At 45.4% G+C, this 27481-nt stretch overlaps 1 protein-coding gene across 5 annotated transcripts in view; it reads right to left on the bottom strand.

Annotated features, from left to right (window-relative positions):
- Window positions 1–5978, bottom strand: part of lef1 (lymphoid enhancer-binding factor 1) — a 180909-nt gene extending 174931 nt beyond the window's left edge. For 3 of the 5 annotated variants that reach the window (XM_080200133.1, XM_080200125.1, XM_080200107.1), the window contains exons 1-3: window positions 5400–5978; window positions 5159–5225; window positions 4888–5027 (exon numbers count right to left, since the gene is read on the bottom strand). In XM_080200133.1, coding sequence (XP_080056259.1) covers window positions 4888–5027; window positions 5159–5225; window positions 5400–5609 — 417 coding nt within the window. In that variant the 5' untranslated portion in view covers window positions 5610–5978. The remainder of the gene's footprint in view (window positions 1–4887; window positions 5028–5158; window positions 5226–5399) is intronic. The other 2 variants (XM_080200143.1, XM_080200116.1) reach the window with 1 other exon arrangement.
- Window positions 5979–27481: the final 21503 nt, after the last annotated feature.

The raw sequence follows: 27481 nt of genomic DNA, 5'->3' as shown, positions 1-27481 counted from the left end.
CATTTTCTGATTTTTTTTCTGTTGTTTCAGATTCCAGCTTCCGCAGTATTTTGCTTTTATCTTACAGTTTTCAGTGGAGTCGGGACAATGGAGAGGGTCTCTGAGACTGGGCCAGGGAGAATTCTGAAATTAAGTTTGATTGCTTGTTGCAGGACTGGAAGCCAGTGTGAGTAAGAGGTGATGGCAGAACTGGGTCTGGCGCGAGTTGGGAAGGATCTCCTACATATGGACACAGTAATCACAAGCTGCTGGCAATAAGTAACCATTTGCAGGTTTTTGTTCACTGTGGATACTGTAAAGCAGAATTAGTAAAACATATGGGGCCCGCCGAATATTCATTCATTCACAAGATCATCTGAACAAACTACATGAAAATTGCGACATGTTTTTACCTTGAAGCATAAATGCTACCGCAGACCACAGTGAGGTCTCTGGGCATGCAAAAACACCAGCGAATATTTATTTTGACTGCATCTGCAGCTCACGATATTTTGCACCTACACAGCCTTGTAAAATAAATCCAGTCCAAGCCTTTTTCTTAAAAAGACAAGAAAAGAAACTGTTTACAAGGGGGAATGGCAACAATCGCTGCCGTTAATAAAAGCACATCTTTGCTTTTCACGTTGATTTTCCAAATCCTACATCAGGCAATAAATGCACCTATCTATTCCAAAACCCATTTTCTTTCTCTCTCATATTATTAGTACTATTTTCCACTGGAGCAGAATCATCAAATAGTGATTTGCTATTTTCTGCCGAGTCTGTGTGAGAAGCGGGTAAAAAAAAACAACCCCCGAATCCATCAACGTTACACAGAAACAGCAAAGGCCAGGGAAAGTGTCACCTTCAGGATTGTCATAATTATATCTAGTTTAGTAATGTTTTCAAAATAAAAACTTCGCTTAGCTTTAGGACTATTTCAGTTGGGTACCAGTGGGATGTGTGGACAGATTGCACTGAGGAAATAACCTTGCTACCTATTTCCAGCTTTTCCTGTTTCTGCTGCTGATTTCCAGCATTCGCAGTATTTTTGCACCCCCAATACAGACCAAATCTCAATGCATTTAAATTCCTCATTGGGGGCTATCGCCCCCTGTCCTTTCCCTTACACCTCCAACCTCACTGCAAATCCATTTTACTCATGTCTGTTGCAACTTGAAACCATCCAAGGCGTACCCCTGCTTCGAAGACACAGTGGCATGTATGTACCAGGGCAGAGTGAATTCTACTATCTCATGGATGTCCACAGTCGCATCCATGTGCCTCTGCACACACCAACTGCAACGCACACATTCCACCTGGAAAAGTTGCCAGGATTAGCAAGCAGATCTGAATCCCTGCTTCTCCCCTTCACCAGGGGATCAGCCAGCCAAAAAAACAGACAAACATGTCATGTACTAATGCCCGACCTCCTCAGAAAACCATGTTTGATGATCATCAAATTTGGGAGCTGACACTCTCACTGACTGCACTGGGCTTGTCCAATGCAGGGCTGACAAACCGCTCTGGGCAGAGTCAGAATGCAAAATGGACCAGGAAGGCATCCAGTTTGTAAAAGGATAGAATGAATGGATTCCAGCTTGGTCAGTAGCGTTTGGATTAGGTTTCACCCTGGCTTTGTAAAGAAGGATGGTTAAAGGAGCACATAAATCAGATCATGCAAGATAAATACTGCATTTCACTTTAGCCTTTGATCATGATGACAAAAGGATGTTGCAGTATGGAATAGCACAGTGGTTAGCACTGTTGCCCCACAGTGCCAGGGACCCAGGTTCAATTCTGGCTTTGGGTCACTGTCTGTGTCGAGTGTGCATGTTCTCCCCATGTCTGTGTGGGTTTCCTCCGGATGCTCCGGTTTCCCCCACAGTCTAAGAGTGTGCGGATTAGGTGGATTGGCCATGCTAACTTGTCCATTAGTGTCAGGGGGAACTAGTGAGGTAATTACACAGGGTTAAGGTATAGGGCTTGGATGGGACTGTGGTCGGTTCAGGCTCAATGGGCCAAATGGCCTCCTTCTGCATGGATTCTATGATTTTACGGCAGGTGTTACAGTCTGGGCAGCACACGTTGTTGATTTTCACTTGCCTGAAGAGCCACGTAGACAAACAACAGTTATATTAGCCATGAATTGGGAACTCCTGCAAATAGAGAGCAATGGGACACATGCAATGTTCACAATGTTGCAAGGCTGACACGTGTCCGTGTTAATCAATGTGAGTTCACTCAGATGGTTCAAATTACTTTCCAGTATTACATTGGACTAGGAATACATAGTATTCCTAGTGTTACATACTACATATTCCTAGTCCAATTTAATACTGGAAAGCAATTTGACTGAATTCACATTGATAATATTCCTAGTATTACACAGGATTTGCAACCCAGGAACAGACCATTCAGCCCAACATGCTAGTGTTTATGCTCTGCATGAGCCCCCCCACCCCCACATTTCATCTGTTATTATATCTTTCTATCTTGCTCTCTCTCATTTACTAATCTACCTTCTCCTTAAGGCATGTATGCTGTTTGCCTTGATTGTATCAATGGCAGAAACCTTCAGAGTCTAAACATTCCGAGAAAAGATATTTTCCTGAATTTCTCACTGGGCTTATTGGTGACCATTGTATTGTTGTGGCCCCAGGTTCAGCACTACTTCTTAAGAGGAAACAATTTCTCTTAAATCTACCTCATCCACCTCGTAATTTTAGAGGCCCTCATCAGTTCACCTCATGGCCTTTTCCCCTCTAGAGAAAAGAATTCTCACTTCCTGATAGTTAGCTATAGGAGAGATTGGGCAGGCTGGCGTTGTTCTCCCTGGAAAGGCAGAGAATGGGGGGAGACCTAATAGAGATGTACAAAATTATGAAGAGTATAGATAGGGTGGATAGTGGGAAGCTTTTTCCCAGGTCAGAGGTGACGATCACTAGGGGTCACGGGCTCAAGGTGAGAGGGACGAGGTATAACTCAGATTTCAGAGGGACTTTTTTTATGCAGAGGGTGGTGGGGGCCTGGAATGCACTGCCAAGTAGGGTGGTGGAGGCAGACATGCTGGCATCATTTAAGATTTACCTGGATAGTCACATGAGCAGCCTGGGAATGGAGGGATACAAACGAATGGACTAGTTGGACCAATGAGTGGCGCAGGCTTGGAGGGCTGAAGGGCCTGTTTCCTGTGCTGTACTGTTCTTTGTTCTTTGTTTTGTTATTATACCTGCTTGGTATGTATCCCCCACCCCTTCCACTCACCCTCTCCCCCCACCATCATGAACATGCAGTAACCCCCAGAGTTTGAAGTGCACTATAATCAAACAGACCACAGGACAATGTGGGAGCTGACACTATCACTGCACTGGGCTTGGCCAATGCAGGGCTGACAAACTTCTATGGGCAGAGTCAGAATGATTCCCGGAAGGTATCCAGTTCAAAGAAGGCTAGAATGAATGGGATATTAATGCACCAAGGCTGGTGAATTTAACGCTGCATCAAGTACTCCAACCCTAACTTGTGTGCAAACCAAGGAGAGACAGCAGATTCACACTTGCGCCTCAAGCTGATTGCTTCACCATTGTGGTATAGACCACAGCCAAAGAAATACTTTTGTTAAGGTTTGCCATCATATCCCAGGCTGCATCTGCAGCCAGAGTTGAACCTACATTAAACCCACACAGCACGGTGGCACAGTGGTTAGCACTGCTGCCTCACAGCATCAGGGACCTGGGTTCAATTCCCGGCTTGAGTCACTGTCTATGTGAACTTTGCACGTTCTCTTCATGTCTGCGTGGGTTTGCTCTGGTTTCCTCCCACAGTCCAAAAGACATGCTGGTTAAGTGCATTGGCCATGCTAAATTCTCCCTCCAAGTAGCCGAACAGGTGCAGGAGTGTGGCGACTAGTGGATTTTCACAGTAACTTCATTGCAGTGTTAATGTAAGCCTACTTGTGACTCTAATAAATAAATAAATATATCATTGGTTCTGGGATTGAACCTTGTAGCCAATTCACTCTGGGAGAAGCTGCTTTGTCGCTGTTTCAGGGAAAGTAACCCAGTTCAAAGAGCTGTGATACCAGGTCTCCAGCCGTGTGGCACAACTGAATTAAAAACATTCTGTCATCAGGACTACCGTTCTTTAATACACCCCTTCATGGCATAACAAAATTCACAACCCCTGCTTCATCTGAAAAAATATCCAGTTTTTTTTTACAAGTTGCTTTCAAGTGTGGGGATTCCTTCTGACACACACACACACACACAACCGTGGCCTGACAGAGTCAGCATGCGTGGTCCCACTGTCAAAGTGACAAACACCAGAGTCTTATTGCTCCTAAATCAACCCTCTCCTACCCCCCTCTGGGGGGATGGTGAAGAGGCAGAGATTGCACACAACTGTCCCAATTCTGCACCTTCTCGGCAGCACTGGTCACAGTTAGAAGCTGTTGTTCACATCTACTGGCCTATTTAAACTTAGCGGTCAAAACTGCTTTTGTGTTTGTTTGGCCTTTTTTTTTCCTTCCTCCCTCTTCTATCTGCCTGAGAGCGGTGTTGCTTTTAGACGAAATATAGAAGTCAAATAATTTTAAAAATTACCAGGTTCTCATCTGCACTACAGATAGTAAATAACATCACAAAACACACTCACACAAAGACAACTTGCGGGTGAGGTATCGAAAGGATCTTCACTGAGAGAACCAGAGGCTACGACTTTCTTTTTAAATGTCTAGACAAGAGGGGGGGTTGTGAGTGAGAGCTGCTAACAGTCTGACTCCACACCTGAGATGTAGGGGGGGGGGGAAAGAGGGAAGAAAAGAGAGAGGGTGGGTGGGGAACTGTTTACTTACACACATCATTGGCAAGAACAGTCAACTAACTATTGCAACCTTGTGTGACTCACCGTTCTGGGGACGGGTGGAGAGAGGGAGCCGTTGTTCAGGTAAGGGTCGCTGTTGAGGTTGGGGACCATGATGTATCCCGGCTGGTAAGTGCAGTAGGCTGAACTCTTGCTGTAGATTGCTGCATCTGGTCTCTTACCTACTGAAGTTCGTATGAAAAAGAGAAAGGGGGGAAAGGTGATGGGCGTGGGACAGCCGAAATTAGGCATTAATAATCAAGTACAAAGTTGACTGGGAAGAAGAGAATGCTTTAAGTTAAAAAAAACTGCTCACCCTCCTCTGTGTTGCCTCTCACTTTGTCCCGAAAGGATTCCTCGCTAACTTGTGCTCGCCTGCCCACCTAGAAAGTCAGTAACAAGTTTATATATTTTTTTTAAAAGGGGAGATGAGGGTAAGGAGGGGAGGGGGGGTGCTGTAAGAGAGACGGAGGTTATTACAGGGTAAAGACTGTGTATCCGCGGCTCGCGTGTCTCTGCTGTGTGTGTGCTGTGTGTGTCTCCCTCTCTCTGCTTACCTCGGGCTCGGCGGAGTTGCTGCTGTTTTCGCTGCCCGGGTTAATCTCCGACTCGTTGACCAGCGATGACTTGAGGTCGGCCAGATCCCTCTCCTCGGTGGCGCTGATCTCCGCCAAGATTTTGTCCTCCTGCTCTCCTTCGTCCTTGAACGAGATCATCTCATCGTTGGCCCCCAGCTCCGGGTCGCCACCGCTATTTAGCTGCGGCATCCCTCTCTCTCCCCTTTGCAACTTTCACACAAAAATACACTGATGTCCCTCTCTTATTTGTCTTCAGAGCAGCAACAAGAAGGGGAAAGAGAGCTGGAATCTTTAGAGAAGGACAAAACCTGACTTGTTAAAAGAAAAGCCAGTTCCTTTTTATTTTAAAAAAAATCTTGTAATTAAAAAGAAATTCAGTAACAAATCCTTAAGTTCTGGGAGCTGTATCAATGCCCCCCACCTCTCTCTCTCTCTCTGTGTAGCTGATTGCAAACTGTTCTTTCGCCTACTTTCTGTCGCCGTCTTGGGAAGTGAATCGAGTTAAAAAAGCCAAGCCACAAGACTAGTTGGTTGGTTGTACCGGGAGTCGGCGGAGAGTAATGCTTACGAAAGAGAGAGAAAAAAAAATAGCAGAGAGATGAAGGAGGAGGGAAGAGTAAGGGAGATCAAAGCAGTGCCGCCGGAGTGATTGGCAGGTCTGATTGACGGGGTGGGGGGTGGTGGTGGTGGTGGAGGGGTGGGTGGGTGTGTGTGTGTGTGTGTGTGTGAGGGGGGGGTGGGTGGGTGGTGGGGAGGAGAGCTCTACAATTGTCCTTCAAAAAAAACTCTAATGAGATGCAGAGCAGTCTCTGCAAGCGAAGACCTGGGAGATTTTGTACACAGCCAGAATGTTCTCCCTCTAAACCCACCAACCTCTCCCCCCCCACAACCAAATTAATGCACAGATTTATTAAACCCTATTCTGAACCCCACTCTATTGCTCGCCCAGTTAGGGTGGTGAGCCCCTCCCCACCCCCGCAGTCTATCTGCGTTAGCATTTTTTAAAATATAAAATTTTTAAAATCCTTCGGATCAAGCCGCATTTCTTTTTTTTAAAAAAGAAAAGTACGCCAAAGAGGTTTTCACCGATGGTTGATCAGTGAAAAGGAAGCTAAATTTAACCCACCCTCCCCCCACCTTCCCATTTTTAAAGCTCCCGTCTTGTTGTAAGTGTACAAAATGCCTGGATCAAACGTCCCATGTTAACTTGCACATTAGATCAAAGACATTTAGTTACACCCCTGTACAATATTACAGGTACAGGAGGGTGTTCTGGACAGCCTCTCTTCTCCCCGATCCACCCCCCCCCAAAAAAAATTGTCCTTTTCAATCACAGGAAAATAATATTATGTTAAAAACCGGGGATTTTTTTTTCCTCTCTCAAAGTCAAAGAGTCCCAACCACAATAGCGTAGCCCCTTGCTCTGTTTATTATCTGTACTCGCGTTCTGTTTTTGAAAACCGCAGCAGAATCCTGGATCCCGTGTAAATAAATAGGCATTTGGAATTCTTCAGTCCAAGTTGTGCCCGAGACAAAGAAACGTGAACCACACATGGGAAAGTCAACATTCGCAGGATGTCCTGTTTAATAATAAGCAGGAAATGCAATCTCTCTCTTTTAAATAATCTTATTTACCACTCAAATGGTGTCCAGTTTCTCCCAGGCATCTCTCCTTCGATATATTTTTTCCCTCTCTCCATTCAGGTAATATTCAACATCGCATCGTTATCGATCTGAATGTTCACGGAATCATCGAATCCCTGCAGTGCCGGAGGAGGCCGTTCTGCCCGTCGAGTCTGCACCGAACCACAATCCCACTCAGGCCCTATTCCAATAGCCCTACATAATTATCACTAATCCCCCTGACACTAAGAGGCAATCTAACGTGGCCAATCCACCTAACGTGCACATCTTCGGACTGTGGGAGGAAACCCACGCAGACACGGGGAGAACGTGCAAACTCCACACAGACAGTGACCAGAATTGAACCCGGGCCCCTGGTGCTGTGAGGCAGCAGTGCTAACCACTGTGCCACCCTATATCCATTTTATTCATTAGTCACAAGTAGGCTTAACGCTGCAATAAAGTTATTGTGAAAATCCCCATTTAGATGCACTTTATCACGAAAGCTATATGGGAAGGGACTACCTGAATAAATTAAGGGGTGGGGGGAGGTTAGGACAATTGGGTTGATCTTTCAAAGAGGTAGCACGGACACGTAGGGCCGAATTGCCTCATTCTCTCCCCCCGCCCCCATTAGATTCCACAATGCTACCAATTGGCAATATTTTCTATAGCTGTTGGAAAGAAGCTGATTTCTTTCTTTAAGAGAGACAATCTTAATACCAAAAACATTGTTGTCCTCTTGTAGTGTGATGGTGAGGAGTTGGATTTGAGGATATTCCTAATCTAGCCTGCCTGCGGCTGAACCCTTTCCAGTCTCCTTTGGCGCTGTATTAAAAAAAAGGTCCAGAAGGAAGGAGGAGGGGGGTTTGATTTATGCCAAGCTCATTAGCTCAGGAAGCTTCAACTCCAACGCATCCCTGAGAAAGCAGACAACCTGTTGCACCGTGAGTGAGTGGAACTGAGACACAGAGAGAGAGGGGGAGAAAGGAGAGTGTGCTTGAGATGGGGGCACCCTACCTCTGATGTGACCGACAGTCCCTCACAGTTAAAACACAGAAACCAAGCGACATCTGTAACTGGCTTCAGACAGTGAAAGACATCACGCTGATTTTCAAAAAATGAAAATAAAGGAATCAAAATAACACCAATAACTTGTGTGTGTGTGTGTGTGTGTGTGTGTGTTCTGAACTGATTCAATCTATAAAGTGTTTAAAATATTACTATTATATCCCAAGTACCTATCCAACTCTGAGAGATATGGTCTAGGTATGAAACTAAAATTCAGAGTGAATTAGAATAAAACTGCAGTGTGTGTGTGTGTGTGTGCATGGGGAGGGGAGAGAGAGAATTGGGTTTAAAAAATTGTGACAGGACCCTTTGATCTGACCGACAGAAGCTAGACGTGGCACCGAGGAGCCTTGAACATCAGGGCAAGTCCCCAACAAGTGGAGGGAAGGAATGCCAGCACCGTGTGTGTGTTTTAAATAAAGCCTCTTTAAATGTGGGAAACCTCTTGCCTTAGATCCCCTGCCCCCCCCTCCCTTTAATCTTGCCGACAGGACAAATCTGGATAAACAATTTGAGGAGGGGAGGGGTGGGGGGGGCCCGAAGAGAACGGATGGGGAATAAGTGAAGGAAGAAGGTGTGTGTGTGGGGGGGGGGGGGGGTAAGGCAGATTGTGAGACTTCTTGCAGGATCCTTTATAAAGTGGTGGTGGGGGGGGCAGGTTGGAAACTAAAAGTTCTGCAAAAGGAGGGGGCAATCTATTTTGATATTGGTCCAGAGATTTCTCCCCCCTCTCTCTCTCTCTCTCTCTGTGTTTCTGTTGTGATTGTTACTGCACAGATTCCTGCTCTGGACTGCACATTGCGTGAGAAGAAGGTTAAAGAGGGGGCCGATCTTAGAAAGCAGGAGGCGGAGCCGGCCCGTCTCTTTGATCTTCTGGCGGCCCCTTTCTTCTCTCTGTCCCTCCCCCCCACCCCCACCGCCGCCCCCCCCCCCCCCCCCCCAATACATTTTGGGAAAATGCCTAACCCAAAAAAAATGCAGTTATTTCCACGTGTGGGCAGCTGAGGCTGCAACGGTTCACTTCCGGGTAAGGGGAAGAAGGAGAGAAAGAGCGAAAAATAAAACACACAGAAAGATCAAAGGAGTTTTGGATCTGGATACAGTGTGGACGGGATCAAGGCTGGACGGAATCCAGCTTTTCTCTTAAAAAAAATAGAGAAGGAGAGGGAGAGATAAAAAAAAACTCTGCAATTCATAAATTTAAACTCAGCTGGCTTGTCCTCAGTTCAGATTCGATAAAAGGAGTGCAATGTTTGTCCGGTCTTTTTGTTTCGACTTGGGAACCCCCTTTTAAACTGACATGTTAGCCCTCAGCACGCCTCTCCCCCCACACCTCCCCCTCCTCCCTGTTGTTGTTGGCCTCCCTCAGCACTTTGTTCTTGTGTGTTTGCACATTTTCCTTAACATCACTGCAATGATGTTCTCTAATGTACATGTCAGTGTGACTTAATCCCCCCCACCCCACCACCACCCAAGGTGATCTTAGCCCACCCTGCTTTGTTCTCTTTCTCTCCGCGGTCCCATGCACCCTTATCTTTCTCACGAAAAGGAAAAGCAAATGTGGGCAGCAGGGTGGCTTAGTGGTTAGCACGGCTGCCAACACAGTGCCAGGGATCCGGGTTCGATTCCGGGCTTGGGTCGCTGTCTGCGTGGGCTTGCTCCGCGTGCTCCGGTTTCCTCCCACAGTCCGAAAGCCGTGCTGGTTAGGTGCATTGGCCATGCTAAATTCTCCCTCAGTGTACCCGAACAGGCGCCAGAGTGTGGCGACTAGGGGATTTTCACAGTAACTTTATTGCAGTGTTATTGTAAGCTGACTTGTCAGACAAATAAATAAAAATACATTCTAGAGGCCTGAACACTTAACCAAGGATCAGGGTGGCACAGTGGTTAGCACTGCTGCTTCTGCAACACCAGAGACCCAGGTTTGATTCTGACCTTGGCTGACTGTCCATGTGGAATTTGCACATTCTCCCCATGTCTGCATGGGTTTCCCCTGGGTGATCTGGTTTCCTCCCACAGTCCAAAGATGTGCGGGTTAGGTGGATTGGCCAAGCACGGTCTTTGAATATTTTTAAGGCCAAGCTAGACAGATTCTTGATTAATAAGGGGGTGAAAAGTTATCAGGAGTAGGCAGGAATGTGGGATTGAGATTACAATCGGATCAGCCATGGTGTTATTGAATGGCGGAGCAGGCTCGAGGGACCGAGTAGTCTACTCATGCTCCTAATTCGTATGTTCGTTTGTAGGTTCATATGTATCCCCGACATCCTGGAGACCAACTTAACGAACCTTCATTGTACTGCCTCCAACGCAAGTATATTTTTTCTTAAATGTGGTGACCTAAACTGTGCACAGTACTCCAGATATAGGTCTCACTAAAACCCCGTACAACTTTAGCAAGACTTTTTAATTCCTGTACTCCAAGCCCTTTGCAATAAAGGCCAACATGCCATTTGCTTTCCTATTTGCCTGCATGCTAACTTTGTGTGTCCCTTGCATAAACACGCAAAATCTCTCTGAACGTCAACACTTAAAAGTTTCTTACCTTTCAAATATATTCTATTGACCAAAGTGAATAACTTCGCACATTATGAGCCACCTGCATCTTGTTGCCCTCTCGCCTAACCTGTCTGTATCTTTTTGCAGCCTCTCTGTGTCCTCCCCACAGCTCACCTTCCCAACTAGTTTGACATCATCAGCTAACTTTGATCCATTACTCTTTGTTCCTTCATCTAAGTCATTGTATTGTATTGTTATTGTAAATAGCTGAGGCCCTAGCATCATCCCTTGTGGTACTCAACTACTCACTATCAGCCAACTTAAAAATTGCCCCATTTTCACCCACTCTCTTTTTTCTGTCTGCTGGCCAACTCTCTGCCCATGTTAATATATTACCTCCAACTCTGTTCACTTAACTTGCCCATGACCTTCTGCTACATATTAATGCCACGTAAGTAATGAGTACTGACTATCTTTATCAAGAGAAAGTCCAACCTCCTCCCCTTGATCTTCGATGGTACAAACATTGCCAAGATCCCTATCACTGATAGACTCTGGGTTATTATTGATCAGAAGTGGAAATGGACAAGTTTATATCTACACTTTGGCTCAAAGACTAGGACAGAGACTGGGTGCTTTGCCACATATGGATTATCCCATGACCTCTCAAAGTTTGCCCGTCATCTACAAGGGCAGCACGGTGGCACACTGTTTAGCACTGCTGCCTCATGGTGCCAGGGACCAGGGTTCAATTCCAGTCTTGGAGACTATCTGTTGCCCTGTGTCTGTGGGTTTCCTCTGGGTGCTCTGGTTTCATCCCACACTCCCAAATACATCTTAGTTAGGTGCATTGGCCGTACTAAATTGCCCCTTACATAAGAACATAAGAACATAAGAAATAGGAGCAGGAGTAGGCCATCTAGCCCTTCGAGCCTGCCCCGCCATTCAATAAGATCATGGCTGATCTGTCGCTGCTCAGTCCCACTTTCCCGCTTTCTCCCCATAACCCTTAATCCCCTCTCTTATCAAAAACCCATCAACCTGCGTCTTAAAAATATTTAGCGAGGCAGCCTCCACCACGTCAACGGGCAGAGAATTCCAGAGATTCACCACCCTTTGAGTGAAGAAGTTCCTCCTCAACTCCGTTCTAAACCACCCCCCTTTTATCTTGAGGCCGTGCCCCCTAGTCCTACTGTCTTTTTTGAGCGGGAAGAGTCTCTCCACCTCTATCCTGTCCATCCCATTCATCATCTTATACGTCTCAATGAGATCTCCCCTCATTCTTCTAAACTCTAACGAGTACAAGCCCAGTTTATTCAGCCTCTCCTCATAGCTCAACCCCCTCAACTCCGGTATCAGCCTAGTAAACCTCCTCTGCACTCCCTCCAAGGCCAAAATATCTTTGCGCAGGTGCGGCGCCCAAAACTGCACACAGTACTCCAGCTGCGGCCTCACCAATGCCCTATACAGCTTCCAATGTGCAGAATAAGTGGATTGGCCGTACTAAATTATTCCTTAGTGTCCAGGGAATTAGCAGGTAAATATGTTTGGTTACTGGGATAGGGCCTGGGTGGGATTGTTGTCAGTGCAGGTTCAATGGGCCATATTCTGCAGTGTAGGTATTCTATGATTCTAAGGCTCAAGTGAGGAGTGTTATGGAATACTCATCACTCATCTCAGTGATATGTCATGTCAGGATAGAGCAGTTCTTTAGCTAGGTACCTCTGCAACTGGACTCAGTCCACCACTGTTGCTCTGTGGCTGCATTGTGTATCATTTATACAAGGTACTGCAGCAGCTCAACAAGGTATCATCAATAATATGTTCCTTCCCTGCAATCTGTACCACTATGAAGAACAACAGCAGCAATGTTGGAGGAACACCATCACCACACGTTCCTTCCTAGTCACACACCATCCTTACTTTGTTGTTTCTTCATTGCCCTGAGTCAAAGTTCCCCACCAATGCAGCGTTGCCACAGGAACGGCAGTGGTTTAACGGGAATGGCCACCACCATCTCCTCTGGACAACTAGGAATGGACAATAAATTCAACATTGACAATTATGCCTGGATACCAAGATCGCATGTTAAAAAAAGACATCCACAAATGATTTCATTTACCAAGACTGCCATCATTGATAACGAACGCTATCTATTTTACAAGTTAGGACAGGAGTTCCTTGGAAATGTGCCAATATTTGTCCCACAGGCAAAAAGATTTGAAAAGCACTGATGTAGAGCATTCGATTCTTTGTGCTGTAACTCGATCTCTTGCAGTTGGCATGAGTGCATATCCATATTCTGGGGCTGCAGACTGTCAATGTTCCTCACTAGTCTATAGGGTATGATGTATCGATACGCATTATTGAAATTTCATTTTGCAAGGTCTCAATATTGTGGCTTCTTATAACTGGACTATATTTCCGAATGAGGATTGAGATAGTTGATATGTTCTGATAGGGCGGCATGGTGGCACAGTGGTTAACCCTGCTGCCTCACAGCTCCAGGCACCCAGGTTCGATTCCCGAGCTTGGGTCACTGTCTGTATAAAGTTTGCACATTCTCCCTGTGTCTGCGTGGGTTTCCTCCAAATGCCCCGATTTCCTCCCACAGCCCAAAGATGTGCGGGTTAGGTGGATTGGCCGTGCTAAATTACCTGTTAGTATCAGGGGGACTAGCTAGGGTAAATGCTATGTGAATAGGGCATGGGTGGGATTGTGATCGCTGCAGACTCGATGTGCTGAGTAGTCTCCTTCTGCACTGTAGGGATTCTATGCTACCTAACGATACTATATCTATGTGCTGTATTGGAATGTGAAACAAATTATGAAATTCTGCACTACTGTCCTCATCCTTGTTTCATTTTCTGTCAAATCCTTCTCGATCTGATTTTGTTTTACACAAAATTAAAACACTGCAGATGCTAGAAATCAGAGATAAAAATAGCAAATGCTGAAAAATATTGGCAGGTCAGGCAGTGTCTGTGGAGAGAGAAATAGCGTTAAAGTCTTATCTCAGTGCCACTACATAACTGGCAGATTTTGGTATAAAAATCTAGGCTGATGATCCAGTGCTGTGTTGGTGGTGTTGTCATTTGCTATAATGATGAATGGCTGCCAATTTAAATGATTGTAAAAGATCCCATGACAGTATTCAGAAGAAGAGCAGGCGAGTTCTCAGAATTTATCCTTCAACAAGTAAAACTAAAACTGGTTATCTGGTTATTATCACTTTACTATTTATAAATTGTTTGCTTTTTTTTAACATTGCAACACAGACTGCACTTCAAAAATACTTAATTGGTTGTAAAGTGCCTTGAGAAGCCCGGAGGCTATGAAAGAGGCTATGTAAGGCTATAAAGAGGTGGCATAATGGCACAGTGGGGTTGGCACGGTGGTTAGCACTGATCCTTCACAGCGCCAGGGACGCAGGTTCAATTCTGGCCTTGGGTCATTGTCTGGGCGGAGTTTGCACATTCTCCCCGTGTCTGCTTGGCTTTCCTCTGCGTGCTCCAGTTTCCTCCCACAGTCCAAAGATGTGCGGGTTAGGTGGATTGGCCATGCTAAATTGTCCCTTAGTATTGGGGGATTAACTATAGTAAATATGTGTGGGTTTACAGGGCTTAGGCCCTGATGGAATTGTTGTCGGGTTAGGCTCGATGGTTCGAATGGCCTCCTTCTGCAGTGTAGGGATTCTATGATTTTATGATAAATGTGAGATTTTTGGGCATAATGGTGAAAGGAGATGAGTTGCAGAGTGAGAGGAAAATCTGGACAAGGGAAGCATCCCACAGCCAGCGACTGTGAAGGAAGAAAGACAGGTAAATCCCCATGGTGCAGCTCACCCTGCAGCTTTTGTTTTATGATGTATTTATGCAAACCCTTACAGTTCTGTGTGCTTACAGGAATGTTGCTTTCACATTTTCCTTGCACAATACAATATTGTTTGTCTAGGAACCCAGGTTCGATTCCTGGCTTGGGTCACTGTCTGTGCGGAGTCTGCACAATCCCCCTGTGTCTGCATGGGCTTCCTCCAGGTGTTCCGGTTTCCTCCCACAGTCCAAGACATGCTGGTTAAGTTCATTGACCATGCTACATTCTCCCTCAGTGTACCCAAACAGGCGCTGGAGTGTGGCGACCAGGGGATTTTCACAGTAGTTTCATTGTAGTGTTAAAGTAAGCCTACTTGTGATACTAATAAATGAACTTAAACTTAAAAACTTAAACTTAGCCTTTGCAACATGTTAAATGATGGAACTGTGTTGTCGCAGTGGGTCACTGTACTGGTGATTCCTCCTCTCACTCAGTCTCTTGAGTTCTGGGAGTCACGACTCCTGATAAATCTCAGGAATTCCCATTGGTAACGTGAGAGTATGCTTAACATCTGCACGTGGTGTTGTCCTTTCTGTTTATCCTGAATGAGTTAATGTTTCTGTGAATGTGGAAGAGAAGAGGTTGTCACATTAAAGTGCTGAATGTGCATGCCAGCATTGGTTCGAGTCAGTGAGTGATCTCACCTCGAGACAGCATTAGATTGGGTAATTGGAAGTAAAATTTACAGTTAAAGTTTATTTATTACTGACACAAGTAGGTTTACATTACCACTGCAATGAAGTTACTGTGAAAATCCACTAGCTACCACACTCCGGCACCTGTTCAGGTACACTGAGGGAGAATTCAGTACGGCCAATGCTCCTAACTGACACATCTTTCTGACTGTGGGAGGAAACTGGAGCACCTGAAGAAAACCCACCCAGACATGAGGAGAATGCGCAAACTCCACACAAACAGTGACCCAAGCTGGGAATTGAACCCAGGTCCCCTGCGCCGTGAGACAGCAGTGCTAACCACTGTGCCATCGTGCCACCCTGACTGATTGATTGATGGTGGGTATGAGGCATCTATTCAGGCAGAGGGGCAGCGGAAATAACCCACTACATTTAACCTCATGGTTACCTGATTGACAAAAATGGGAATGTATTCCTCTGCCACAAAATGGCACCCTTTAACTTGGTTCACCTGAAGTTCAAATGTCATGAAATGCTTTCCAAAAATTATATAAACCACTGGGATTTAAAAAATATACATTTCTAAAAATATGTCACTTCATATTAGAGTGATGTTGAATGCTATGGGTGCAGTGGGTGTGTCATCTTGTTACCTTCCCTGTACTGGCCCTGGTGGTACGAGGAGTCCTGCCTTCAGCCCTCACTCCAGGCTTGTGAAGTGGTCCCCCTCAAGCTAATGCACTTCAAAACAATTCTCTCTCTTTCTCTCTCTCTCTAATGGAGATATAGATGGCTTTGGCAAAGCACTGCAGGTGCTGGAATCTGAAACAAAAAACAGAAAATGCTGGAGAAACTCAGCAAGTCTGACAGCGTCTGTGGAGAGAGAGAGATTAGAACCAAAGTTTTGAGTCTAGATGACTCTCCATCAGGAGACGAAAGTTCGTCCAGACCAAATTGGGAACAGAGGGATACAAACAGATGGTCTAGTTAGGAACACATGATCGGTGCAGGCTTGGAGGGTCAAAGGGCCTGTTCTTGTGCTGTATCGTTCTTTGTTCTTTGATGGTGTCCAAGTTGCTGTCAGACCTGTTGAGTTTCTCCAGCATTTTCTGTGAGATGGCTTTGTTCCTTTGTGGGCTATGGACAATTACTTACTTACTCACGCACGACAGTCAGATCAACTCCCAACATGTTGCATTCGACTCAAAGGCAGCTGCACTAGTTGTGGACCTTTTTAAACTGCGTGATCTGACACCGGTTGCTCCTCAGTTTTTCTGCAATTCAAACATTGGCAGTGGACACCAGAGCAAACAGTATAGTCCAGCACTGAAATAAAGGCCACAACCAATTAAAACATGAAGAAATCTTTTCTTTAATCTTGGGTTTTGGGTATTATCATAAAAGCCCATCTCTAGCTAGCCTAAGGGTGGGAGTTAAGAATCAGCACTGACATGTCAGCATGGAATCATATTTAAAAGAAAAATAAATAAATAACCTGATTTAAATAATATGTTTCATAGCCTCAGGCTGTCTCAAAGCACTTCCTGAAGTGCCGTCACTATCATAATATGGGGAATCACACAGCCCAGCTCAGCCATTTTAGGTATTGGTTGAGGGATTTTGTTTTGATTCATTCTTGGGACATGGGCATTGCCGGCTGGCCAGCATTTACCGTCCATCCTGAGTTGCCCTTGGACTGAGAGTGGCTTACTAGGACATTTCAGAGGACAGTTGAGAGTCAACCACATTGCTGTGGCTCTGGAGTCACATGTAGGCCAGACCAGGTAAGGACGGCAGATTTCCTTCTCTGAAGGACATTTGTGAACCAGATGGATTTTTCCAACAATTGGCAATGGTCATCATATGATTCTTAATTGAATTCAAAATTCCACCATCTGCCATGGCAAGGTTCGAACCTGAGTCCCCAGGATATGAGCTGAATTTCTGGATTAGTAGTCTCGCGATAATACCACTCGGCAATCGCCTTCCCAATTTTGGCCAAAACATCAGGGGGAACCAATACAAAATATTGCAGAGGCTGGAAATCTGAAATAAAAGCCCAAAATGCTGGAATAATTCTTAACCAGAGAGAAACAGAGTTAATGTTTCAGATCAATGATATATCATCAAAATTTCATTTCATCCCGTTTTGGGAGAAGTCAACATTTTCTGTTTTGGGGATATCGGTGATAATTCCCCTGCTCCAAATAGTGCCATGGGATCTTTTGCTCACAGGTTCTGGTTCAATGTATTCTCTGCAAACTGACTCCTCCAGGCTCTCATGATATCGCGCTGAAGTGTCGCTGCGCTCAGATCTCCAAGTTGGTCTAGTGTGCGTGACGTTCTGATACACAGATAAGATTGTTACCACTGAGGGAGCGCCGCGAAGATTTACCAGGCTGATTCCCGGGATGGCAGATCCGTCATATGAAGAGACACTAAATCGTTTGGGGTTATATTCACTGGAGTTTAGAAGAGTGAAAGGGGATCTCATAGAAACTTATAAAATTCTAACAGGATTAGACAGGGTAGATATGGAAATAATATTTCCAGTGGTGGGGGAGGCCAGAACAGGGGTCATAGTTTGAGGATAAAGGGTAAACCATTTAGAACTGGGGTGAGGAGAAATTTCTTCACCCCGAGGGTGGTGAATGTGTGGAATTCACTACCACCGAAAGTATTTGAGGGCAAAATGCTGTCTGATTTCTAGAAGATATGGCTCATGGGGCTAACGGGATCAAGGGGTATGGGGGGATCAGGATATTGAATGTGATGGTCAGCCATGATGAAGATGAATGGTGGAGCAGGTCCAACGGGCTGAGTGGCCTCCTCCTGCTTCTAGTTTCTATGTTTGTATGAGCCTGTACAGGATTGGCCTGACCTTCAGGACAGTAGTGAACCGTGTAGTTTTTAACCACACTCCAGTGGCTCTTGTGAGTTTTTTTTTCTTTTTTTTCGGTACCAGGCCACTAGTTATCAGATTTATTGGTGTCTGGTGGGATTTTCTAGCCATGCGCACCCCAAGGTCAGAAATTCCTGCCTGAAGTCAACAAACCTTCAACGGTCTGCCGAATTTTCTGTCCCACCTCCTATGATTCCCTCAGTGGGCGGAATGGGAAAATTCTGCCCTCTGTTTCATACATGGGACTTGAACTCCTCTTCACTACAATGTAACCCTCAGACTAAGGGAGCCAAACATCAAAAATGGGAGCAGGAGTTAGCCATTTGGCCCTTCTAACCTGCTGGGCCATTCAATATGATCATAGAATCCTACAGTGCAGAAGGAGGCCACTCGGCCCATCAAGTCTGCGCTGGCCACAGTCCAACCCAGGCCCCATCACCATAACCCCATGTGTTTACCCTAGCTAGTCCCCCTGACATTAAGAGGCAATTTAGCACGGCCAATGCAACTAATCAGCGTGTTTTTCAGACTGTGAGAGGAAACCGGAGCACCAAAAGAAAACCCATGCAGACACGAAGAGAATGTGTAAACTCCACACAGACAAGCTGGGAATCAAACCCAGGTCCCTGGTGCTATGAGGCAGCAGTGCTAACTGCTGGGCCACCCCGACGGAGAGGTCATGTCTTTACCTCAACACTACACTCTTGTGCTTTCCCCACACTCCTTGATGCATTTAGAGTCTAGAAATCTATCTATTTCCTTTTTAAATACATTCAGTGACTGGTCCTCCACAGCTTTCTGTGGGAGAGAATTCCACAGGCTCACCACCCTCTTCTCAGTCTGAAATGGCCTACCCCATACCAACAGCTGTAAATCCTTATTCTGCTAGAGGCTTGATTCTCAGTCATTGCAATGAGGAATCTTTCTTTAAATTAAATTCTAGTAGGCTATTATGTGTCATCTTTGGCACAGTAGTAGCACTGCTACTTCTGAGTCAGAATCTTGTGGCTTCAAGATCCGCTCCACATATTGGAACACAACATCAAGGCGGATATTTTACTGCAATATTGATGAAGAGTTGCAGGAATAGAGCTGTCGAATGTTGGACTAGAAGCTCAATTTGTCTGCCATCTCAGGTGGATACAAAATATCGCATGACATTACCATGAAGAAGAGCTGGGAAGTTTATCCTGGTGTCCCGGCCAATATATGTCGCTCGATCAACATCACTTGAAGGAAAGAGTGGATTATCTGACCATTGTCTCATTGCTGTGCGTGGGATAATACTGGCACTGCTGCTTCACAGCACCCGGGTTCGATTCCCGGCTTGGGTCACTGTCTGTGCAGAGTCTGCATGTTCCCCCTGTGTCTGCGTGGGTTTCCTCCGAGTGCTCCAATTTCCACCCACAGTCCAAAAGACATGCCAGTTAGGTGCATTGGCCATACTAAATTGTTAATGTAAGCCCATTTGTGACTAATAACTAAACTTTTACTTTGTTACTTTTACTTTTACATTGCACTTAGGAAAGTAATGCTAATTGACTGCCGAGTACGGTGGCACAGTGGTTAACACTGCTGCCTCACAGCGTCAGGGACCCGGGTTCAATTCCAGTCTCGGGTGACTGTCTGTGAGGAGTCTGTACATTCTCTCCATGTCTGCGTAGGTTTCCTCTGGGTGCTCCAATTTCCTCCCACACTCCAAAGATGTGCAGGGTGGGGTGCTAAATCACCCCTTAATATCAAGGGATTAGCAGGGTAAAGATGTGGGGTTATGGGGATAGAGGCTGGCTGGGATTGTTGTTGGCACAGACTCAATGGGCCAAACTTGACTTGGCCTGTACTCTCTGGAGTCTAGAAGAATGAGAGGGAATAGAATTGAGGTACACAAGATGATAAAAAATATGAATAAAGTAGACGTGGAGCGGATGTTTCCTCTTGTGGGGTATTCTAGGACAAAAGGTCACAGTCTTAGGATAAGGGGTAGCAAATTTAAAACAGAGTGGAGGGGAAACTACTTCTCCCAAGAAGTTTGGAATCGGGAATTTGCTACTCCAAAATGCGGTGGATGCTGGGACAGAGGGTAAATTTAAGGAGGAGTTAGACAGATTTTTAATTGGTAATGGGCTGAAGGGTTATGGGGAGAAGGCAGGAAAATGGGGATGAGGAGCATATCAGCCATGATTGAATGGTGGAGCAGAATCGATGGGCCGAATGGCCTCATTCTACTCCTATGGCTTATAAACAACCTCTTTCTGCACTGTAGGGTATGATTCACTTGGGGACATTTTGAGATTGTGTAAGAAACTATACAAATGTAAACCTTCCACGCTAAATTTGTCCATAGTTTTCTCATGGATAAATGGACAAACCACCTGCCATCTACCATCTGCACCCAATGAGAAATCTGATACTGGAGAGTGGGGAGAGACTCAGTAAATTCCATGGGCGTCAAAAATTGTCTGCGAGAATTTGGAATAAAGCTGGAAGTGTTCTATTTCGGAGAGGGGGCAGTGCGACATTGTGCGACTAATTGAGCAGGAACTTGCAGTTGCAAGCAACACAGCACTGTTTTTATTGACCAATCAATAGAAACTTGTTGCTCATACCTGTCAGGAAAACAAGTTCCTACTGACCTCTCCCATAAATAACAAGGCCGCTCTTTTATTTGTTGCAAATCTTGCATGAAAAATCACAGCAACAATTTGCCTTTCAGAAATTGTGATTTGTTGCTGCAGTGACAGACCAAAGCTGTGACCATTAGTGGAAGGAAAAATGACTTGTGTTTATGTAGCAACCATCGGGCATTTGGCATTGCCACACTCTCTCAGTAGGGCACTGAGTATTGACCTTGATTTTCGTGCTCAGTGAGACTTGAGCCCGGAATTTTCTAACTCAGAGGGAAGAACGCGACCAATTGAGCCACAGCTAACAAAATGGCGAAACAGCAAACATACACCTATTGTCACGTTTACAGACGCACCATAGGAATCATCCTTTCCAGATGTATCACTGCTTGGTGTGAGCTCCTGCTCTGCCCAAAACCACAAGTAACTACAAGAGCTCATGAATATAGCCCAATCCATCTCGCAAACCAGCCTCCCATCCATTCACTTTGTTTACACTCCCTGCTGCCTCAGTAAAGCAGCCAGCATAATCAAGATCCCCACGCACCGCGGACACATTCCCTTCCACCTTCTTCCAACGATAAAAAGATATAAAAGTCTGAGGTCATCCACCAACCGACTCTAGAACAGCTTCTTCCCTGCCGTCATCAGACTTCCGAATGGACCAACCTTGCATTAAGTTGATCTTTCTCTACACCCTAGCTATGACTGTAGCACTGCATTTTGCACGCTCTGTTTTCTTTCCCCAAGAACAGTATGCTTTGTTTCCAAAGCACACAAGAAACAATACTGTATACTAACACATGTGACAATAATAAAGGCTATTTATGCCCCATTATTTCTGAAAGTATGATTTTTCAACTTTTAACTGAATGGAAATTTTATAATGTGAACTGAAATGGCAAACTGCTTCAAAATGCCAGGCCACTTTCCGAGGTGGAGAATAGACACCAATAAATCACCCATAGGGGATTGGGAAGAGAGACGCATTTCCTATAATTTAGATGTTTCCACCATTTTCTCAACGCTTTGAAGTGCCAACCTGCATTAAGAGTTTAAGTCTCTGGAGTTGGAGTTGAAGCTGGAATCTTCAAACTTCATCAGAGCTCTTTCAGTGAGCCATGACTTCCTTTTACTCTTTGGATGTCACCGGCAAAGACAGCATTTATTACCCAAGCCTAATTGCCCTTGAACTGAGTGGTTTGTAGGGCCAATTCAGAAGGTAATTAAGAGTCAACCACGTTGCTGTGGCTCTGGAGTCCCATTTGGCCAGAGCAGATGAAGATATTTCCTTCCCTAAGGGATGCTAGTGAACCAGATGGGTTTTTATATCTGTTTGGGTTTCGTCTGGATGCTCATGCTTCCTCCCATAGTCCAAAGATGTGCAGGTTATGTGGATTGGCCATACTAAATTGCCCCTTTGTGTCCCAAGATGTGTAGGTTGGACGGGTTAGCCATGGTTCATGTGTGGGGTTACGGGGATAGGGTGGGGGAAAGGGCTTGGGTAAGATACTCTGTCAGTGAGCCGGTGCAGACTCAATGGGCTTCCTCCTGCACTGTAGGGATTCCACGATTCAATGATAGTTTCATGGTCACCACTGCTAAGGAACAAGCTTCCAATTCCAGAATTATTAATTGAATTTAACTTCCACCAGTTGCTGTGGTGGGATATGAATCCATGTCACTAGGGAATTAGTCTGGGCCTCTGGATTACGAGTCTGGAGATGTTCAGACATGACTATTAAACCATCAATTCCCCATAATAACTGATGATGTATGTTGCCTTTCATATATTAAGTCCCAAATTAGGTCACAGCCAATTAATTATTTAAGTGTAGTCTCTGCTGGAGAAAGAGCGGGGGAGTTAGCCTCAATGAATAGCATTGCCCAAGAATTAGCACTGATCCAGGAAAGTGAAAAATATATTCCAGGCTTTGGGAAATCAGGGGGTGAATCACTCACCACAGAATTTGCAGTCTCTGATCTGCTCTTGTAGCCAGAGTATTTATATAGAATTGTTCAGTTCTGTATCTGGTGAATTGTGGGGTTTTGATAGTGGGTGATTCAGTGAGCGTTTCACCATTGAATGTAAAGGGGAACCGGTTAGATTCTCTCTCATTGTACATGGTCTTAGCCTGGCATGTGTGTAGCAGAAATGTTTACTTGCCATTTAACTCAAGCAGGCACAGGAAACTTCATTGTCTGTGTTTTGTGAATGATACAGAATACTTTGCAATTAGAGTCACAGAGGTTTACAGCATGGAAACAGGCCCTTCGGTCCAACTTGTCCGTGCAGCCCTTTTTTTAACCTCTAAACTACCACAATCTCCCAGACCCTTCTCTGTTATTGTTGATATTCAGTTAACTTCAGTGCCGTTTGCTCTTATTTATAAAATTATAGTTTTTTTTTTGCTCTTCCTTCTGTAACCACAAAGTATGAAACGGCAGAATTCCTGTTGTTTAACTACTGATCTTTGTCTTTTCTCCTGCCAAAGCATTTCATATCTTCTGGAATCTGATTTCCTATTAGGAAACAAAATATGAGAAGTTGAAGTGTATCACTCTGCAGATAGATTAGCACTTTGTCATTAGGATGTTGACTTTGACAATGTTCTCATACAGTGAAATAATCGAAACAGCAAGATCTCTTGCTGCCACCTGTGAGACTCCCCCCACTCAATTGTGCTAAGATCAAACATTCCCCTCTCGAATGCTGTACCTTTGAAAGCGTGTTGTGTTCTCTCAGTGAAACGCGCATTTGTGCTTGGAGCCGGTTTAACTTTGGGCGTTCTCCCTTTTGACTCCCCACGTTTGACCAGCTCCCCGGGGGATGTCAGCAGCACACGTTGTGGTTTGTATCTCCCCGGAGGTGATGGTGCTGAGCCTGTTGCAATGCACCAAATGGACATGCTGGAATATATCATGGACAAATGAGCTCTTGAGGCTTCCGGTCTTGGGGGAGATGCCAATGTCAAAAGTGAACCTGCCTCATTCATTATACATAGATGGAGCAACTCTCCTTCCTTGATCATCAAATCCCTACAGTACAGAAGGAGGCCATTTGGCCCATCAAGACTGCACTGACTCTTTGACAGTGTAGTTTTTTTTATTCATTCATAGGATATGGGCGTCTCTGGCTGGCCAGCATTTATTGCCCACCCGAATTGCCCTTGAACTGAACGGCTTGCTAGGCCATTTCAGGGGGCAGTTGAGAGCCAATCACATTGCCATGGCTCTGGAGTCACATGTAGGCCAGACCAGGTAAAGACGGCAGACTTCCTTCCCTAAAGGACATTAGTGAACCAGATGGGTTTTTCCAACAATCGAAAACCATTTCATGGTCATCAGTAGATTCTTAATTCCAGATTTCTTTATGGTTGAATTCAAATTCTATCATCTGCCAGATTGGAACGCGGGTCCCCAGAGCATTAGCTGAGTTTCTGGATTAATAGTCTAGTGAGAATACATTAGGCCATCGCTTCCCCTGTCCCTTTCCCCCACCCTATCCCCGTAACTCCACACATTTACCCCAGCTAATCCATCTAACCAACGCATCTAGGGACACTAAGGGGCAATTTATCATAACAAATCCACTTAACCTGCACATTTTCGGACTGTGGGAGGAAACTGGAGCACCTGGAGGAAACCCACACAAACACAGAAAGAACGTGCAAACTCCGCACAGACAGTGACCTAAGGTTGGAGTGAAACCTAGGTCCCTGGTGCTGTGAGGCAGCAGTGCTAACCACTGGGCCACCGTGCCAGATCCTTTCTGCTTTTTAATGTCTCTCGCTATCACTTTATTCACAACTCTTTTCAAATCCTTCTTGGGATCTGCTTTCTTCTCCTGCGGCAATTTCAGATTTACTTTCCGAGGCAGACTGATAGCTGGGTTTGCAAAGCAAAGCTGGTTTTAATGAATAGAAATCAGAATTCATCTCATGGAACTGAACTGCTGCAATAATAAAAAGTACAAATGCAATCCTGTTCCACCAGTAGATCCTTAGTGAGGCAAAATGTACAAGCACAGGTTTGTAATAAATAAATTATTTTCTGTATGAGTCTGGCACACAAAATCTCCACTTCATAGAATCCCTATGGGACAGAAGGAGGCCATTCAGCCCATCAAGTCTGCATCGATCACCATCCCACCCAGGCACTATTCTCATAACCCCACATATTTGCCCTGTTAATCCCCTGACACTAGGGTCAATTAAGCATGGCCAATCAACCAAACCTGCACATCCTTGGACCATTGGAGGAAACTGGAGCACTCAGAGGAAACCTATGCAGACACGGGGAGAATGTGCATACTCTGCACAGACACTGACCTGAGGCCAGAATTGAACCCCAGTCCCTGGTGCTGTGGAGTAGCAGTGCTAACTACTGTGCTGCCGTGCCGTCCTTGGGGAAACAGCTTCGCTCTTCTGAGGGAGAGACACGGTGGCACAGTGGCTAACTCTGCTACTTCCTAGTGCCAGGGGCCTAGGTTCAATTCCGGCCCTGGCTGTGCTAAATGTACAGGATTACAGGGACGGAGTGGGGGATAGTGGATAAAGCCAGAAAACTGGAAATGCACAATGGGTTTGCCAGCTTGTGAAAGGAGAGGAAGTCACTTCCAAATTTCAGGCAAAGGCATGGCGTTAGAGCTCGAAACTAAAGGATAAACACACTGCTCATTGGAGCTCCTTTATTCTCTTTATTTGCACCATAGACTGCAAGAACATTATTTTGGTAATTTAGATTCTAGTTTTAAATTGAGTGACAATATCATTGCCTTTGAAGAATTAATGGCACAAGATGTGGGAGATCATGAATAGGACCTGGGTGGATTGTGGTCGGTACAGACTCGATGGGCTGAATGGCCTTATTTTGTACTGTAGGGATTCCAGGAGAGGGTTGAGAGACCAAGAGTCAAGCATCTGAGTCAGAAGGTAGAGTTTCTGAGCCCTGTTTCAGAGCTACTTGCCATTATGTGGTATAGTGGTATTGTCGCTGGACTAGTAATCCCAAGGCCCAGGCTGGCAGCCTGGAGATCTGGGCCTGAATCTCAATATGGCAAATGTTGAAGCTTGAATTTGTTAAAAACTTGGATGCTGACCATCGAACATTTGATTAATTATTGTCACGTGCGTTAACCTACAGTGAAAGTATTGCTTCTTGTGTGCTACACAGTCAAAGCATACTGTTCATTGAGAAGGAAAGGAGAGAGTGCAGAATGTAGTGTTGCAGTCATAGCTGGGGTGTAGAGAAAGATCAACTTACTGTGAGGTCAGTCCATTCAAGGTCTGATGGCAGCAGGGAAAAAGCTGTTCTTGGAGTCAGTTGGGATGTGACCTCAGGCTTTGTATCGTTTTCCCCATGGAAGAAGGTGGAAAAGTGTATGTCCGGGGTGGGAGTGTGGTCTGAGGGGGGAGGGAAGCTGAGTGGGGGGTCTGAGGAAAGGGAGGCTGAATGGGGGGGGGGGCGGATCTGACAGGGAAAGGGGGCCAAGTGGGGGATCCAATGAGGATGTAGCTGAGTGGAGGGTCTGAGGAGGAAGGGAGCTGGTGGGGGGGGGGGGGTTTGCCAAGTTGATGTCAATTTTATCTGATTTGAAGCTCCTGAAAATACATTTCTACATTTTTAGCGGCTATATAAATTGTTGTCGCCATGTGGTATGATGCCACCCACTACTCATCCAGAGTATTGGCCGTGGGAAGTGCCAAGCATGCCCCAACTGTTAGGCAGGAACCAAACCCACTCACGAGGCAGCCTGGGCTACTGTCGTCCCCTCTCGGGCTGTAAAGATTGTTGAATGAGAGCGATCAGGTCACATGACCAAACCAAACCACAGAATGGCCGTGTGGCTTACTGGGTGGGAAAACCTAAAAATAGAACTTAAAAAAAGCTTTAAAAACGAGTCAATGGATAAAGCTAATCATTGGAATGTAGCATTAATTAATACGTTGCCCAAAATCAAATAAAACATTTCCATTTTATTCCACGTTGGTATCTTTTTAAAGAAAACCTCAACAGACTCATTCATTACACATCAAAATTACAATTCACTCTCCACAGATCACTTCCACTCCACTCAGTGCAATGGTGATACCTGATATTAGTGTTTGCAGTAGGAATGACGTCACATAGGCTGTTAGCTAATGAATGAACTCATTAAAGACTTCTTAATTATTGTCTAATAGTTAGGGAAGAAGCTGAAGGAACCTGAACAGACTCAATACAGAACATCCCAATCAACGCAGAGCAATGGTCAACTAGGCCATTGGCTGTGGTGGTTTTCAAAGATAGGCCTCGAAAGTTCGGACAAACCAAAAGCGCCCTGTTGAAAGGATGTTCACACGACAGACACCTATTTGCCTGAGCAAACGGACAAGGATGACATCAGAGGTTGTCACGTGTTTGGTCTCTTCAAGTGACCTTGTTCCACCCCAAAGCTGCTGGTGAGGCAACACTAGAAATAACGTGAATACATGACACCAGCAATCTTAACTGTCATAACCAAAATATTAACCAGGTGGCGAGAGCGGCACAGTTGTTCGCACTGCTGCCTCACACCGCCAGGGACCAGGGTTCGATTCCTGGCTTGGGTCATTGTCTGCGCAGAGTTGGTACTCTCTCCCCGTGTCTGCATGGGTTTCCTCCGGGTGCTCTGGTTTCCTCCCACAGTCCAGAGTTGTGCGGGTTAGGTTGATTGGCCATGCTAAATTGCACATTCTTGTTAAGGATGTTGGCAGGGTAAATGTGTGGGGTAACAGGAATGGGGCCTGGGTAGGGTTGTTGTTGGTGTAGGCTCGATGGGTTGAATGGCTTCCTTCTGCACTGTAAGGATCC

Source organism: Carcharhinus amblyrhynchos, chromosome 1, assembly GCF_965287045.1.
Source record: "Carcharhinus amblyrhynchos chromosome 1, sCarAmb.v2.hapA, whole genome shotgun sequence".
In the NCBI taxonomy this organism is placed as follows: Eukaryota; Metazoa; Chordata; class Chondrichthyes; order Carcharhiniformes; family Carcharhinidae; genus Carcharhinus; species Carcharhinus amblyrhynchos.
This window is presented reverse-complemented; position numbering and strand designations above follow the sequence as displayed.